At 48.3% G+C, this 18,017-nt stretch overlaps 1 protein-coding gene and 1 non-coding gene across 2 annotated transcripts; both read right to left on the reverse strand.

The window, feature by feature from the left end:
* Positions 1-10,343: 10,343 nt before the first annotated feature.
* On the reverse strand, positions 10,344-11,293 carry TRIM52 (tripartite motif containing 52). The gene has a single exon (XM_068534943.1). The coding sequence runs from the start codon at positions 11,220-11,222 to the stop codon at positions 10,344-10,346; it is 879 nt and encodes a 292-aa protein (XP_068391044.1). The 5' UTR covers positions 11,223-11,293.
* A 2,468-nt stretch (positions 11,294-13,761) lies between these two features.
* Positions 13,762-13,834, reverse strand: TRNAR-UCU (transfer RNA arginine (anticodon UCU)). The gene has a single exon. It is a non-coding gene; the product is annotated as a tRNA-Arg (tRNA).
* Between the last annotated feature and the right edge of the window lie 4,183 nt (positions 13,835-18,017).

Raw genomic sequence — 18,017 nt, forward strand, 5'->3', positions numbered from 1 at the left:
CCGTGGGGACCAAAACAATGAGATGGAGGTGGGGGGCGGTCGACAGAGGGCCTCGCAGTCTGGGGGAAGGACCTTGGAAAGCCGTGCTAGAACGCCTGCCTTTGGTTAAAAAGGCGAGGGGCAATGGCAAAGCTGCTGTGGGATATGGCCACTCAAGTGGGCGAAGAAGGCCAGAATCCGTCCCTGAGAGCAGCTACTCTCCTGGTCCCTTGCAGACCCCTGCCTTCCTCCACAGCCATGCTGGGCTCCTCCATAGCCTAACAACTATCCTTTAAGGCTTCCAGGCTTGTACATCACCTGACTCCATGGCGCCCCCAACTGGCTATTCTGTCACTTTTCCAACACTGAACTCTACCCCCACCCACGTGTTTTGTTTTTCCTGTGGTCCTGGTAGACCCTTGCGTTTACTCACCCCAGTATCCAGCTCGCTGCGCACGACTCACGCCATGCCTGCGCCCCACTAGGCGCTCAGCACAGCGGAGAGGTGAGCGATTCTTGGTCATCTCAGTGTGGAATGTGAGATGTGTTGCCCTCAGGAACACTGGCTCCTCCACCTCCTACCTCCACTCTCCAAAGACGCCATCACTCAATCACATTATTACATTTTTTCCCCTCGAGAAACCTCATTCGGCTCTCTGTTTCTTGAACTTGCCCGGGGTGCCCCTGTGGAATCTGCATCCCTGAGGTAGGACACCAGGAGACTAGGTTTAAAAGGGGCCAGCCAGGCCCTTCACGCCAGCTCAAAGATGGGACCTTTCTGTAACACTAGGCTCTTTTCCAGAAGCCTCCCAGACAATCCCTGCCCTCCCGGGTTCCCCAGCCCACCTCTGCCCAGCCCCACCCAAGTCCTCCTTGCCCTGCCTCTGGGCCGAGACCCTTGAAGGTACCTTTCCCAACCCGCAGGCCTCTCCCCACACTTGTCTCTACTCTTGAGATGATTCTCGCAGTGCCTCCTCCTATGGGGCCAAGGAGGGAATTCAAGGTTTTGCCCTGGAGCCCACCAGGACTAAGCCAGTGATGCCAGCGCAGGAGAGAGAAAAATGGGATGTAGTGGAATTTCCTGTCGACCAGAGACCCTGCAGGATTCAGGCTTTCCACTTCAGAGTTTTCCTCCAACCACCACCTGGCCTATCCTTTCTTGGAGGGTAGGCCAACAGGCCACAATGCCACTGAAAGACAATCTTTAGCCGAAGGAGGCCTTGCCCCAACCCTGGGGACGCTGGGGACCTCTGGCAGTAGCTCTGGCAGGGGCGGGGGGTGGGGTGGAGCAGCTTTTCCTGCCCAGCCCCAGCTGCAGTTGAGCCCCATCCACGCCCGCTTCCCTCAAGGGCATCTGTGGCTCCCTGCTGGGCATCCAGGTCCTCGCTTGGCCCGGTTAGGGTCCACCTGGTCTCCTCACTCCTCTCAAGTAGGAATCTGTAGGTTCACTCTCGGTTAGCAAACGGAGCCTGGCCCCTTCCAGCAGAGTGATGTCCTTCCGCTGCTGGACAGTTTGAGAATCAGCTGTGCCTTTCACAACAAAGTCTACTAACTACCCCAGCCAGGTTGGGCCGGGCCTCCAGGCCTCTTCCTTCTCACCCAGGGCATCTTTTCTCCAACCTCAGGGAGGTGGAAGCCTGCTCTCACCTGCCCTTTGGGGAAGATTCAGCTCTCCTCCAAGCCACCTTCCCACTTCTCCAGGCTGCCCACACCCTATAGGCAGAACTGGTCCTGGCCCCGAGTTTAGTGTTGTCTCACCCACTTATCATCTGAGCCCCTGGGCTGCCCCATCTTTCCCGTCCCGACGGGCACCACCTCCATTCCACACAAGGTAAGAATCCCACGGAAGAAATTGGAGAGGCTCTTCTAAGGAAGTCTGTCTCACTATTTCTTTTCTGAAGGGAGGCCCCAGGACCCACACAGCTGGAAAGAGCCCCTTAGGCTTCTTGCCAGAGGCCCATGATCTCCAGGAGCAGAGGCCTCCATCCCCTCCTGCCAGCATTCAAGAGGTGAGAGAGGTCTTCCCTTGAATGCTGAGGTGAGGGCTTCTGTAGGTGCTGGGTAAGGGACTGAGGGAAAGGTGTGTGGCCAGGACCAGAGGGCCTGCTGACTGCCAGCCCTGGGCAGGCGGTTTCCCTTCATTTTACTGTCCTTCTGCTGATTCAGTGTGGTTGGCTCTGGCATGCCTCATACTCTGTTGCTGTAATTACATTGGCCCTCGCTTGCTCCTCCAACTCATCAGTTCTCTCCCACACAGAACACACATTGTTCTTCTGCCTGGAAGGCCCACCATGTCTAACCCCCCTTTTCTTAGTTAAATCTAAGCTTCCTTCAGGTCTCAGCTCCGGTTGCCACATCTGGGAAGCCCTCTGTGACCCTCAGATGTAGGTCAGGCTCCTTTTATTTCATGCTGTCATAGTGGTGGTGCAGTGTTTGTTGGGTCTCGTCTCCTCTGAGTGCCCTAAGGACAGGGACTAGGCTGTTTCTGCTCACATGTTGCATTCCCAGCACCTGGTAGAGGGTTTGGTATGAGGAAGATTCTAATCTTGGTGGCCAGCCTCACAGGCTGAGTAGTTAGGGGCAAGTAGTTAAAGGGAGGGCGCTCCGGGCAGAGGGATCAGCTTGGGGGACGAGGTGTGCAAGTGGTTTGCATGCACAAGTTTGGGAGTGATGGTTTCAAGGAAAGTAGAGTGAAACCCAAGGTGGGCAGGGAACCCTAGTGCTTTTGTCCTGAAACCCAGGACAGTCTCTTTAGGATTATCTCATCCCTCTCCTGCCTAGCCTTGATTTTACTGAAAGGCATCTGTAGTCAGAGTGACGGCTAGGTTGGAGGAGTAAGACTAGAAACAAGTGGAGTTCAGAAGTTGGACAGGAGGGTCTCCTAGAGGATCATGAGAGTCTTACAAAGGAAAGGACAGAGGACTTAACCAAAGGCCTTACGAGTGAGGGGTTGACCATCTCTTCCAATCCATCTCTACCCTGCTTCCTTTACTCCAGGGTCTAGAGTTGGTTTCTGTATACAGAAGCTATTTAATGATTGAGGCCTAAAGAATTAAGTTCAAAAAGGCTGGAGACAAGGAAATGTGAGACTGTAATTATAGGTTCTGTTCCATTCTTCCTAGTGAGAGGTGGGGATGTGGCATTAAATCAATGCTGGGAACAGATCTTACAAAGAAATCACATGCCATTTTTTAATGTATCTTGAAAAAGATTCCTTGTCCATCTTAGTCAGTAATCTGAGGTCTAACAGTCGCCCAGAAAGCTGCTAAGGCATTCTGTTGGGTCTTCCCTGTGAGAGGGACTGTGGGATTCCCCAGGGCCTGGGTGCTTTACCAGATGTGCAGAGTCAGAGGCTATGAAAGTGGGCATGATCTGGTCAGGTGGCTATATTCCAGGCAGGACTATAAGAAATGCCAGCAGAAGGCAAGCTTCTTGCCTTTTTAAAGGATTTAAAGCAGCATTAGGTGGTAGGGAGAAACAAAAGGTGACCCAAGGTGCCTGTTCTCAGCTTTTTACCAGGAAGAGGATATCATATGAACCAGGGTCAGGAGATTATGTTGAAATGGAATGTTGAGGCTAGCTAGCTCACTACAGGATATGAGAGCTGAGGAGACAGCCCTCAGCTCTCATAACCCTTCCCTGCTCACACCTGGGTTAAACAGCCAAGAGCCCGCTAAGAAATTCCATGCTTTGCTACAGAGGGAGAGAAGGGATTTTATATGCCTAGGAAATGGTAGACAAAAAAGGGGGTGTGACCTCCAGGGATCCTCTTGCAGGCCACCTGGATCCCCATTTATCTTTGCAGGGGCCCTGCTAGATGCCAAGTGGAATTGTCAACCAGAAGGCTCTGACCAACTCTGGATCTGAATCCTTTAGGATGGGGGAAAAGGCAAGGAAGGCCTAAGCATGAACCTCAGTTAGTGAGATAGATATGGAGGAATGAACCTCCCTGTTCTTTAAGGCTATATCTAATTCAAACCCCTGAGGTATCCATTTTCCCCCCTTTTTGGAAGGAGGATAGTTGGGGAGAAGAGTAGCAGGTCTCCTAGTAACAGGAGCCTTGTGGCATCTCCTCCTGTACTTTCCACATGCACAGATGGGCTGTTTCCCCAAGCCCCAGATTCTCATACTATACCTCTGAGGACTCTGGTTTGTGGGCAAACACTATCATTAAAAGTTAAATTTATCATTACCTTTAGCTCTCACAGTCTCCTCTTCAGCCCTGTTATTCTTAGGACCTCTCACTTCATCTTCTCTCTTTAACACTGCCAGCACACACTGCTTTCCCTTCCAGGACTCCAAGACCTCCTCACCACCTTCTGTCAGGATCTAGTGTGAAAGGAGAAAGGGAAGAACCTACTTACCTGCTTTAATACTAGGTTCTGCCCCTCATCCCATTTTCAAAAAGTCAGGCACCAAATAAAACCTTGTTTATACTTACACTCCTCCTGTTTTGAGGTTCTAGCCCCAGCTCTTTTTGGGACGGGGGTAATGGGTTTTTTTTAGCTGCTTTTCACTAGAGTTCTCCCCTGTCACGTCTCTTACATGTGATCCACATGGATCGCAACTGTAACCGGCTCAAGGCCATTTTGGTCAGATTTATAAAAAAAAAAAGCTGCCTTTTCTCCTTTTATACCTAAAAATATCACCTTACAGCCGTCTCTCTCCTGATTGAGAAAAGAAAGTTGTCTTACTTCTCCTTTTTCTTCTTCCCTTTGGACTTTACTACTCCTGAGGGTCCTAGGAAGGACCAGAATTCAACCTGCCTTTTTTGTATAGAACTGTACAGTTCAACATGATTTGACAGCCACTAGCCATATATGACTATTTAAAATTAATTAAAATTAAATACAATGAAAAATTCGGTTCCTGAGTTGTACTAGCCACGTTTCAAGAGCTCAAGTCATATGTAGCCAGTGGTACCTCTACTATATTGCATAGCACAGATTTAGAACACTTCCATCATTGCAGAAAGTCCTTTTAGAGCTGGTATAGAGGGCTAGTGTCCCTGTCTCCCCCTTTTTGTAATCCTATTTTATCAGTCAATAAATATTTGTGGTAACTTCACTGTTACAGGATAGCTTTCAAAGGTGGTCAGGGATCAGGGGTGGGAAACAGCATAGAATCTCTTGGTCCTATAAAGGTTTCAGAAGGCATGGCATAGGGGCCAGAGGTTGGTGGCCAATCTAAGGAGGAGCCTTAGATTTTAAGGAAGTGCTTTAAGGGCTGATGTTATATAACATGTATCAGCCCAGGGCTTCTCCCACTCTGACAGGAACAGAGAGGCTCTGGTCTTACCTATAAGTTCTGAATAATACTTAAAAAAACAAAATAAACAATTGCCCTATGGCCCTGCTGAAACTAAGGAATAGCTGAAGTGATTGCCTTTTCTTACTAATTGTTTCTAGATTTTAATTTCATATACTGCTTTATCTGTTTTAGTCCTTGATGGCAGTGATGTAGGCAGCTCTAATGTTTACAGAAGGCCTGTTGACCCTGCCACCTGTATGCCAAGAGCTGGGAGAAGTGGGGGTCATATCAATTAATCCACTGATGCTAAGGCTACATTTAATAAAATTCCAGATAGGTGAGGCTGTTCTTCCACTGAACACCTTTGAACACCTGTGCTAGGCACTGGCTATAGGGCCTAAGTGAGGCTAGTAATGGCACGTCTGTAGATACGACCACTTTTCCCTGAGACTAGACAAGTGGTTCTCAACCAGGGATGCTTTTGCACCACCCCTCCCCAAGACATCTGGCAAGGTCTGGAGACATTTGTGGCTGTCACAATGGTGGAGGAGTGCTACATACACCTAGTGGGTAGAGTCCATGGATGCTACTAAGCATCCTGGAATGCACAGGACATCCCCCACGCCCCAAAGCAAAGAACTACCTCACTCAAAATGTCAAGAGTGCTGAGGCTGAGAAACCCTGGTCTAGACCACAACATGGATCAGTTCTTCGTGCCAAGACTAATCATGCGGTCCAGGGTCAGAAGGATAGTAAGTAAGGCTAACAAGTGTCTGATAAATTGGGAAAGAAAAAAATTAGGAGTCAGTGCAACAGTGACCTCCATAAAGCTGAAGGGCAGGTATAACTGGAGTGTGTTTAACTGCACTAGAATGCTAAGAGCTACGGTCATGGTGCAATTGGAGTTTAGGATTTCAGATGTGTAGCAAGTCTGTGAAGATGAGGTCCAGGGTACAGCCACAGGAGTAGAGAGGAGCAAGTTTAAACAGTCTGACTTGTGATACAGCAGTCAACAGCTGAACATAGTAGGGAAGACATTCAAACACATGAGCGTCTGGTGCATATAGATATCAGTTTTTCTCAATGGTTTTGTAACCCATACCTTTACCTTCCATATACCTTAACATCTCACATTCTGTCTCCTTCAGTGTTATTTAAAATTTCAAAATTAAGTTTCATGATTAAAATTAATCAAAGCAATGGTAATTCTGGAAGGCAAAAATTTATTCAGGTGATGTAATAACCATGTCACTATTAAGCCTTAACTTTTCTTTCCTGGATGGTGTAGAAGATGCAACAAAACACAAGCTGCTTTGACAGCGGTCTTGCAGTGTTTTCTCCCACAGTTAGTTATACCAAAAAAAAAAAGCTTTTAAGATATAAGGAGAAAATGGAATAACAAATGGATTAAAGTCTGAAAGTTTCTAGTCAAAACAATCAGACTTTGAGTTCCACAAACTCCTCCTTAAGTTTTTCCAGTGAGGACTGAACATCAGTGTGAAACATTCTTCCCCAAAGCTACCGCAGGTAGGTTTCAAGAGCAAGGTCAAGAACACATCACCCAAAATAGTTTTAGATTCCCTTCCTTCCTTCCTTTTCCTTCCTTCTCTCTTTCTTCCTTTCCTGGAAATAACATTCATGTAACCTATTCTCTAAAGATTGGCCAAGAAAATTAAGACATTTTTAGCATGAGTTTGCTATCTGTAGCTAGATTTTTGGCAAGTACTTAAAGTATTTCATAATGAGCAGTGATGTTGGTGTTTGCCCCTTGACATTTCAGGATCAATGTATTTTAAGCTTCAATGTGTTATATTATGCTTGAAGTTTTAATTTTTGAAGTTTTAAAGTACAGATTCTTTATCACTGGTGTCCCAAAATCAGTTCTGTCCATAAATTCAGCTGAACTAAGTTCTCTGACAACCAAGGAACCTCAGTATATGACAGAAAACACTCTCAACAGCATTCAGATCTTTGAAAACCAAGGCAAACTGGGATCAAATGTACTATTTTTCACAACAGTTATGCTGACAGCAAGGCTTAAGATTTCCAGTAGATAATGGGCAGACTGATGGAAGTCGATGCTTGGTGGTGACTGCTGCAGTACATCTTTCTTTTTTAAAATAAATTTATTTATTTATTTATTTTTGGCTGTGTTGGGTCTTTGTTGCTGTGCTCAGGCCTTCCCTAGCTGGCGGTGAGCAGGGGCTACTCTTCTTCATTGCGGTGTGCAGGCTTCCCACTGCGGTGGCTTCTCTTGTTGCGGAGCACAGGCTCTAGGCGCGCAGGCTTCAGTAGCTGTGGCACATGGGCTCAGTAGTTGTGGCTCATGGGCTCTAGAGCACAGGCTCAGTAGTTGTGGCGCACGGGCTTAGTTGCTCCGCGGCACGTGGGATCTTCCCAGACCAGGGATCGAACCTGTGTCCCCTGCATTGGCAGGCAGATTCTTAACCACTGCGCCACCAGGGAAGTCCCCATTTGTTTTTTATACACCTGTCTGCCGCCTAAAACCTGACATCGTTTAATGGTGCCCTTGGTCAATCTAAATGATCTTATTTTCATAATCCTCTGATTCTAGCTTGAAGAGTCTAGACGAACTCTAACTCATGGGATGGACAAAATGGAAGATGTAAATAAGTAAACTTTTCAGAGCTAAAAAGCCTCTTCTTATACAAAATTAAACTTTAAGGAATAGCAGTATAAATGGCACCATATCCACAACAAACATCTCTGGGTATCCAACTAATCATACACCTCATTGACAATAGGCCTTACTCTGAATGATTCTTGCTCCATCTTTGTATTCCCACCAACCAAGGAGTTCTTTCCAATTTATTTCTTATATTATGAAAAATTAAATCTTTTTTTCTTTTTAACATTATAATACTAAATATGATTTTATAAATGATAACTCTCCCCATACCCTGCAATGCTGATACAATGTGTGAAGGGAGGGGGAGAGAATGCCTTTCTTTTCTATTCCTGAAAATCACTGACCTATTCCTTGAGTCTATGAGTAACAACTCCCGACTTATAGCCCCTAAAGCTAAAAAAGCTTGATCACCTCCAAAGTAAGATTAAAATTTTGTTGAATTAGTAGCCGACAAGAGAGAATTTAACGTAACCAGAACTGTGTGGTGGCTAATGTATAGCATATTAAATAAACCATTATATAAAAATAGTTCCATATAATGTTAACTATTATTGTGAGAGTTTTGTATACTACGATTCTAAATCATGCTACTGTAAGGTGCATGTTTACCAATGAAAGGAAGTGACAAAACTATAAACTGTATAAAGAATGAAAGAATATGTCAGTTAATAACAGTTTACACATAGCCTACATAATTTTTACGCCTTCAGTGTAACTCCTATGTTTGGTAACACCATCAACCTAAGTTCTGGTATATGTTTGAAAATAAAAGTTTTATTTTTTAAATATTACATATTTTGAAAGGGATTATCTCCAATTTGTTTAACTTGGTTTTGCTGTTTATACTTACTAAGGTGCTTTATAAATAACTTCTGAGGTTTCAAATGAGAGTCAGCTGGCCTCCCCAGATGAAAAGACCACCTCTTTTCTCTTGTCTAAATTGGCTTTCAATTAAAATTTTGGTTTCAAAATCCTTTCTAGAAAATCCTAGCAGAGGAATGAAAGGTTACCTCCTCTCCTCAGCTTCAATGTACCAAAACCCAGAAATATAGGACATAGTTTCTTCTATAAGCAAACTTAATTATTACCCTGGGGGGAAAGCATGGTAGTAGGGTTTATCCTTAAATCATATTAATATGATGGAATTAGCAGTGGTTTGTAGTGAAGATTTGTGTCTTAACTGTGCACTTGCCAATAGTTACTGTGAAACGGCGGGGGTGGGGGGTGATGATATTATCTAATATATAATGCCTGTAGGGCAGTGTTCTGTTTGTGTTTTGAAACCAAGTATACACCTGTGTACATATAATTTAAAAGTTTCATAAAACAATACTTAACTTACCCTTACTGTGCTCCCATGCACTCTGATATTTTCTGTTTCATTTAAAAATAATGCTGGGCATAATCCATTTATTTTAAGACCCACTAATTGGTCAAAATCTATGGTTTGAAAACCACTGCTGTAGAAGAACATGAGGAAATACATTTTATAAACTGTAAAGCACTACTAAGACGTGAGCAGCTGCTATTGATTATAAGACTTTTATGGACTTGAAGACAACCTCTCCCTCCTTGGGTACTGCTAGGAGTCACATCCATCTAGGCTTTTTGACAGTATTCATGCTGTCATTGAGACAATTTTCTAATACTCAGATCAGGCCTAGAAAGCAAGGTATTAACCAAATCAGAACCCAAAGAAATGAAAGGAAACTAGAGGAAAGTCAAACTAAAGAAACATCTGTTTAGCGCTTTATGGTTTATAAAATACTTTCACATATATGATCTCTTTTAATCTTAACAAGCCTAGGGGAAAAGTAAAGCTAAGAGTTTGAGACTTGGCCAAGATGAGACAGTAAATTGCAGAGCCAGGTCATCTGATCCTAAATCCTTAACTTCTTCCACTCTGATAAAATACCACGTAAGGAAAGTGATCAGGCCAAGAGGTTTATTCTGATCCATCAAAGATGTTTATGCCCTCTGCCTTTCTCTACAGGGAAAATGGGCCCTACTGAAGGTGGGAAAGTGACCCCAGACTTTGGGAGGGTGGGTGTGTCCAGTTGCTCTTCTTAGTCCAGGAATCACACCTGGCTTTTTGGTCTAACCAGTATTAGTCCTCTGTTTTGACACTGCTTGTGCTGACGTCCTGAATGTCTGTTATCTACAAGTACTGTGGCTTTCCATTCCTATGTATTAGGGATCCCCGAGTCTTGGTCAGGCAGACTCAGGACTCACATCAGAGGGAAATTAAGTACTGGGGGTGGGGGGGGGGTCTGTCACTTATACCCCCTTATACTTCGGTAGATTGAAAGGGAGTAACAACAGTGGTCAGCTCCCAGTTACTGTCTTTTGTCTTTACTCAGTTTCCTCTGGGGAAGACAGTCAGCCTCAGCCAATGTCTCCTTCCTCCACATATGCCCATCTCTCTCCACCCTGTGCCCCATCCCTCACAGAAGAAGAGGCTCAACTACCAAGTCCCCAGCTCCCCTGGTTTCTCCTCCACTCCCTTCAAATCCCCACATTCCCTCATGCCGCTCACCTTGTACTCCTGCACCACTTCCTCCACTGGCACCACGCTGTGCTGTTTGTGGCTCCTGGATTCTCGGCACACCACACAGATGGCCTCGTTGTCCACCTCACAGAAGAGTTTCAGAGCTTCTTGGTGTTTGGAGCAGATGCCCTGATCATTCCCCTGGCTCCCTCGATTAGGAGTGGGGCACATCTGGCGAATTATCTGGACCCTGTTGGCCAGCTGCAAGTTGAGACGAAAGCTGCGACTCGTAAAGCTCTTTTGGCATTGGGGGCAGGTGAACTGCCGTGGAGGGGCCGGGGGAGGAGGCCGGTGAGTGTCAGGATACAGCTCTTGGGCGTCCTCATCGTGTTCTTCCAATATCTCCTCCTCTTCTTCTGGGTAGACGTCAGCTCTCAGGTCATGTCTCACGCCTCCCAGGTAATAGTCCGTATCCTCCTCTTCTTCCTCCTGGTCCCACACATAATCCACGTTGTCCCAATCCCTTACGCCACCGTCACCGTCCCAGAGTTCATCATCCTCTTGGTCCTGGAGCAACTCCTCGTCAGCATTCCCCTGGTATAAAACCTCTCGAATGGAGTTGCCCCATCCACCGATGGCCCCCACCGCCTCCTCGTCCTCCTCCCATTCATCTTCCTCTTCGTCCCTGACTTCCTCATCATCTTCCTTGCCCCACAGCTGCGTCACACACCCTCGGCAGAAGTTATGCCCGCAGCCAATGGACACGGGATCCTTGAAGTAATCCAGGCAGATGGCGCACACCGCTTCCTCCTGAAGTGTCTGCAAGGCGTTGGGAGCAGCGGCATAGCCAGCCATCTTAACGCGCTGCCGGTTGGTATGGATGCGTCAGCTCACAGCTGAGAAGCAGGGGACACACCTGCAGGCCTGCCTCCAAGCTACGCTGGTGATCCAAAGCTGTCCCCAATCCTGCTCTGCCTACTCGGGCCCTCAGAGAAGCCTTGCTCCACTCTCTCAGACTCTCCCCAGCTTTAAGTGCGAAAGCCCCAGGCCCGAACTCACAGCTGCCCTCGGAAGGCAGTGGGGGTGGAACCAGGCTGCGGCCCCCACTTCCCTTTGAAACTCAGCGTGCAAACTCAGCTCTCTCCACGTTTCTCGCCTCCCTCCCGGTTTGCCTGACCCGGCGGCGTCCACCTCAGAAGCCGGCGCTCCTCACCCCGCCCTCCCGGTTTGCCTGACCCGGCGGCGTCCACCTCAGGCGTCCACCTCAGAAGCCGGCGCTCCTCACCCCGCCCTCCCGGTTTGCCTGACCCGGCGGCGTCCACCTCAGGCGTCCACCTCAGAAGCCGGCGCTCCTCACCCCGCCCTCCCGGTTTGCCTGACCCGGCGGCGTCCACCTCAGGCGTCCACCTCAGAAGCCGGCGCTCCTCACCCCGCCAGAGGTGACTGAAAATGACGTAGGCGCGTTAACCCACACTCGAGAGGGGGCGGACTGGGCGGACGGAGGGCCACCTCTCTATGGTTTCCCCCGGCGACGCGCCCCCCGGAAACCCCTGCAGCCCATCCAGCCGCCTCAGACAGGAAAGACGGCCTGGTCAGAATGGGTGGAGGCTGCGAGAGAATCAGTTTAAGCCACTGAGCGCTCTAATCAGCCAGACGCAGAGGGTCCAACAGCCGCTCAGGAAACCCCGTCCCCAGATGGACCCAAAAGGGTGGGGACTGCGGTGGCCGACCTCTGGTGCTCGTGCACTTCCGGCCCCTCTACCCAGAGGCCTTTGTGGTAGGGAAGATTCTATCTTCACTGCTGCAGCGCTCGAGGGCGTGGTCTGTAGCAACCTGGTGGGATCGAGCTCGCTGCGCAGTTGGGTGGCGGTGAGATCAAAGAATCTCGCGTGTAGACTTGCGTGCTTCCAACTTTCCTCAGACCAATTCACCCCTTTCTTGCTGCCTGCCCTCAGCAGGCACCAACTTCACCTGTGGATCTTTTTACCTTCATCTATAATCCTTCCATTCACCATCCATGCTTGCATCCACCCGCCCAAATATCCATTCAGTTTTCATCCATCCCTCTCTCTCCATCCATCCATCATATGCATGCATAACCCATCCATCCATTTATCCATCCACTTTCATCTATCCACGTTATAGGAACAAAAAAATGAGTAAGGCATGATTGTTCCTTCAAGGAGTATAGAGTTATAGGCGAGCGGTCGTCCTTCACCGAAGGTTCACAAGGTTTATTTTTTTCTTTTTTTAACTTGACCCTCAGTAAGAAGTACATTGCACATATTTATCCAATGCAGACTTGCACATATATGACAGAAACAAAATTGGGGGAAATTGTTCGTTTCCTTAGGGCGTTCAAGTCACTCTGGTATGTTCTGTTTTACTTCAATAAGATGCTGTTCAACACCCATTGGAGTGATTGCACCCCTCAATAATTGGTCACTTTGGTTTGAGGAACTCCACCTGCCCTAATGGAAACTTCAACGAGCCCTGGATCCCTTCCTTTCCCTCTCTGGGCCCAAACTTGGACTCTAAGTCCCACAGAGCAAGAATGGTAAACGTGCTATTCAACATTGTACACATAGCTCCTCTGTCATAGTGCTGAACATATAGCGAGTACTCCCTACATACCTGCTGAGTAAATAAATGAAACCCAACAAATTGCTACCATCAAGTCCTGCTGGTTTTTATCTCCTCAAATCTAGGTCTTCTCTATCTCTGTTCCTTCCAGCCTACATCTGACCCCATCAGCTTCCAACTGGACAAGAAGTTTCCTGAAGGGTCACTTGGCCTCATTTAAGTCCATCTTTCAGCCACCAGTACCATTCACCTGAAATGAAAGTCTGACACACTCAAGCCAAGCTGTTGCCTCTATGTCTTTGGGCATGTTGTTCACTCACCTAGAAGGCTCTCACCTCACTGCTTCACTTGGATATAATCCCTAATTAACCTTCAAGTCTCTGTTCAGGTATAATCTCCTGAAGGAGACTCTTCCCTGAGGCTGGCACCAGGCTGTGTTCAGACCCCAACTCTGTCACTCTCTGTATGACCTTGGATTAGTTTCTTAACATCCCTGTGCTGCAGTTTCCCCATCTGCAACATAAAGATGATATAGTAGCACACACGTCCTGGGTTGTTGTGAAGTTGGATTAATTGTAGAATGGTTTGAACAGTGCCCACTGGAGTTATCTTTTTATCCTCATCACCTGCCACTATATTCCTTTCCTGTAGTAGATAAGCCTTAGAAGAAACTCTCCCTTATCTCCTATTCTCTCCCACTTTGAGTAGGGTCAAGTGATTTGAACGCTGAGGGGAAAAATAATATGCCATGTGTCATCCTAGGTTTTTTTTTTTTTTTTTTTTTTTCTGGCCACAGGGCTCGGGATCTTAGTTCCCTGGACAGGGATTGAACCCGTGCCCCCTGTAGTAGAAGCTCAGAGTCCTAACCACTGGACCACCAGGGAATTCCCTGTCATGTGAGTGGTTCTGAGAGCCTTTTGTCTGGAGAGGGAGGGAGTTGAAACCCAGGTCTGACCTGCCTAAGGTGGGACACCTATTGGTGGTGTTTTTGTTAGAAAACTAGCAAGTAAACTCCCATATACAATCTGGGAACCATCCTGGAGATCATGATTGACCCTGAGAAACCACGGGGAAAATATTAGCAATGAGAACTGGAACTGAGTTTCAAGGCTGGAATACTTCCCCATCTCTGAATGCAGGTTCTCCCCTGCACGTGGAAGCGGGTGGGCAAAGAGCTGGGGAGCAGACCAAGGGAAGGGGGTGCTGCTTATAAAAGCAAGTTCCTGCTTGCCCCAGGGAGCAGAGCCCAGGTGGGAAGGAGAGCTGGAGAAAGAGCAAGGGGGAATGAGGGGAAGAAGATGGTGGGAGAAGGCTTGTGGGATCATCCTGAAGGAACTGTTGAGACTTAAAAGGAACATACAGTGGACACCCATTATCAAGAACACCTAGGTGGGGGCTTCCCTGGTGACGCAGTGGTTGAGAGTCTACCTGCCAATGCAGGGGACACGGGTTCGGGCCCTGGTCTGGGGGGATCCCACATGCCGCGGAGCAACTAAGCCCGTGAGCCACAACCACTGAGGCTGTGCGTCTGGAGCCTGTGCTCCGCAACGAGAGGCCGCGACAGTGAGAGGCCCACACACCGTGATGAAGAGTGGCCCCCGCTTGCCGCAACTAGAGAGAGCCCTCGCACAGAAATGAAGACCCAACACAGCCAAAAAAAAAAAAAAAAAAAAAAGGAATACCTAGGTGAATAAAGACCTGTAAAGTTCAATACCTATTTTATCTTCTTTTTCCTCTGAATTACATCTCCTCAAATCCAAGTGGCAGCTGGGAGAGGGGCTTTGTTTAGATTCCCTCAGGTTGTGAGGCTTAGCTGTTATTTATCAGGGTATACGGGAGGCTTGGTTTTAAGCCCTCTTGCAAATTCCACATCCCCAGCAACCAGGCACACTCTTCTATTCATAGGAAGACTGCTAGCCTTCTCCTGAACTCAGCTGGGAGCTGGGGGTTGTTGGAGTAGACCATTTGGCACACACAGGGCCTCAGGTGCCATTGTCCCAGGGGCACTGGGAAAACAGCTGCAGCGGAGGGCACTCAGGAACAAGGGCTCAGCAATGGTGGTGGCTGCCAGTGCATTTTTCTCAGGACTCTGATTTCAGAAAATTTATCCATGGAAACTTACATCAGCCTTTTAAGGCTGAAGAACCCCACACAACTGCAGATGATTAAATTCCAGTTTATGCTGAGGAGGCAGGTACTTGTCACACAGACACTGGGGACCACTTATCAGAGGTACCAGAGAGGCAGTCTAGCACGGTCTTGGTCACACAGGGGTTGGCAAATCTGGCCCTCAGTTTCTTTCTTTTTTTTAAATTTTTTTTAAAATTTATTTTTATTTATTTATGGCTGTGTTGGGTCTTCGTTTCTGTGCGAGGGCTTTCTCTAGTTGCGGCAAGCGGGGGCCACTCTTCATCGCGGTGCGCGGGCCTCTCACTATCGCGGCCTCTCTTGTTGCAGAGCACAGGCTCCAGACGCGCAGGCTCAGTAATTGTGGCTCACGGGCCTAGTTGCTCCGCAGCATGTGGGAAGATCTTCCCAGACCAAGGCTCGAACCTGTGTCCCCTGCATTGGCAGGCAGACTCTCAACCACTGCGCCACCAGGGAAGCCCCCTCAGTTTCTTTTTGTAAGGCCCAAGAGCAAGGAACAACTTTTAAAGTCTAAAGGGGTTGTAAAAAAAGAAAACAAAGGTGAATATTAGGACAGAGACTGTATGTGGCCACAAAAGTCCAAAATATCTACTATCTGACACTTTACAGGAAAAGTTTACTGACGCCTGTGCTAGGAGGCTGGAATGGAGGACCTCCAGAATGCCTTCTGATGTTACAATTCTGGCTTGTTTCTCCCCTCTGGGTTCAAGACTCAGGCTCGTCCCCAACACCCTAGCACTCTCTCCTTCCCGTCAGATTCCAGAGGTCCTGGCTGGACAGAGTGAGTATGACCAGTGGGTCAGCCTTGCTTTTCCTTAACTCAGGCCCAGCTTCCCCTCTGCCCCTGCTGCAGTGCAGATAGCTCTGGCTTCCTGGGTCTCTTCCCTGTCCTGGCTTTGTCACTGTGGAGCAAAGGTGCCTGGAGGGGCTAGGAAGTTAGAGGAGAAAAAAAAGACTAGCCCAGGGCTGGGCCTTTCAGTTGGCCTTTGTCGTATGTTCCCATCTGGCCAGGCCCTGGCTGCCTGGCTATGTCTTGCATTATTCATCATGGTACTCAGGGCAGGGATGGCCAGGTCTCCAGGATTCTGGAAGGCCGTGGGGGAGGGCAGGCATGGCTGGAACAGTGGGGGTAACTGGGGGAGTGAGGCTGCGTCGAAGATGGCTTGTAAGAAAGGCTTGCCATTCGGTGAGTTTGGATTCTAATGTTATTCACTGAATACCCATGATTCATTATTATTCATTAATGAATTCCTGCATTCATTTGACACATAATCACAAACCACCAGGCCACATTGAGCAGCCAGAGATTCTGCTCTGAATGTAGTGGCCCCGGAAAAGTTGTGGTTTGGGACAGGACTCCTGAGTGAGTGGTCAGCATGTGAGATTTGTGCTAAGGGGGGTGTGGAGGATATCAGGGTGGCCTGAGGCCTTGAAGTCTGGACTCTACCCACAGGGTGAGCGAGGGGTGGGTCTTCGGGTGGAGATCCCACAATTCTGAGCCACAGCCAGCCCGGTCTGGCTGACAGAGGGAAGCAGTTCCCAGGAGAGGTCTGTGGCAGTGCCCTCAGGACACAAAGTCAGTGCCCTGCTGGGTAGGAAGGCTGTTGCCTCAGGTCTCTGAGGGAAGAGCCCTTGCAAAGCTGCCATCCCACCCCTGCCAGATTCGCATGCCCCTTCTCTGCTTCCAAGGGCACTCAGAGCCCTCCTTACTTGCCTTCCTCTCTCTGTCTACTCCTGAGACTGTGGTAGCTGTTGGGGCCGCTGAGGGGAACACTCAGGGCTAAGATGAACTCCCTCTGTGGTTGCCTTCTGTCCCCTCACAAGCTTCTCACCTGGTAGGGGTGGCTGAGGAAGGAACCCAGGAGAGAGGCAGGCATCTGGGCTGGTCCAGTTGGGCCCATAGCCCCGGACTTTGGTTGAAACCACTGACAAGCTGCTACTAAGCAGGGAAACAAAAATGAGGGTGGAGTAAAGCCTGGGTTAGGGGAAACTGCCATGCTTTCTGGGCCTGTTCATCCCTCTGTAGAATCAGACTCAGGACCCCTAGGTTCACCTCCTACCTGGGTGGCAGGTGCTAATTGAATCATCTTCCTTTGCTTCAGTTTTTGCAGGTGCACCAGACTTAGACCAATCTGTGTTGGGGAGGGGGTGGGAGGTAAGAGAGAGACACACTTGAGAGAGCTCACAGCCTGGGCAGGAAGGACTCTAATGTGAGAGGCCTCAAGACCTCAGCAGAGGAAGTCGCAGGATGGGGTGGGGTGGTTAGTGAGAGTGTCAAATTATCAGGGGCTCCTAGAGATGCTTTAGGATCCCTTTAGGTCTGAAATGTATTATTTTATTTTTTATTTTTATATATTTTTTTGTTTTTTTTTCCCTAAAATGTATTTTATGGTTCCATGGGCAAAACACTGAACTAGCCTCTAAGGGAAATATGATTAAAACAAAATAAAGTTGAAGTTGCCCAGTTGCCAAGGATCTCATCATCCAGTTATGGAGCAGACACTTCCTGAACGTCAGGACGGTGGTGCCATTGGCAGCATAAAGGCTGGTAGGTTCTGCCTGGGGTGCGAAGTTGGGGTGAGGGCGGCTTCAGCAGGGAAGGGTTACTAGGACTCAGGAAGAGGGAGGAAGGGCCCCCAGGCCAGGGTAGGCGTAGCGGCTGTCTCTTCACCTCAGGCACTTCCGTCTACCAGTGCCCTGGTCCCAGAGCTCCAGGTTTTCTTGCAGATGTCGTGTTCTGGTGAGAAGGTGGGAGGCCGAGTGGACAGAGGGTGAGGAAAGCCAGCAGGAAAAGGCTGTGAAGTGCAAAAACTGGGGTTTGCTGATGGATATCCAGGACAGATATTGACTGCTCGGCCTTTGCCCTCTGGCAGTTTCTAAACCAAGTAGCCAGTGAGGCTAATGGAAGAGCGAAATGAC

The sequence above is a fragment of the Eschrichtius robustus genome, chromosome 2 (genome assembly GCF_028021215.1).
Source record: "Eschrichtius robustus isolate mEscRob2 chromosome 2, mEscRob2.pri, whole genome shotgun sequence".
Lineage (NCBI taxonomy): Eukaryota > Metazoa > Chordata > Mammalia > Artiodactyla > Eschrichtiidae > Eschrichtius > Eschrichtius robustus.

Coding starts and splice junctions, on each gene's coding strand:
- TRIM52 (XM_068534943.1), bottom strand. CDS start 11,222: ATGGCTGGCTATGCCGCTGCTCCCAACGCCTTGCAGACACTTCAGGAG.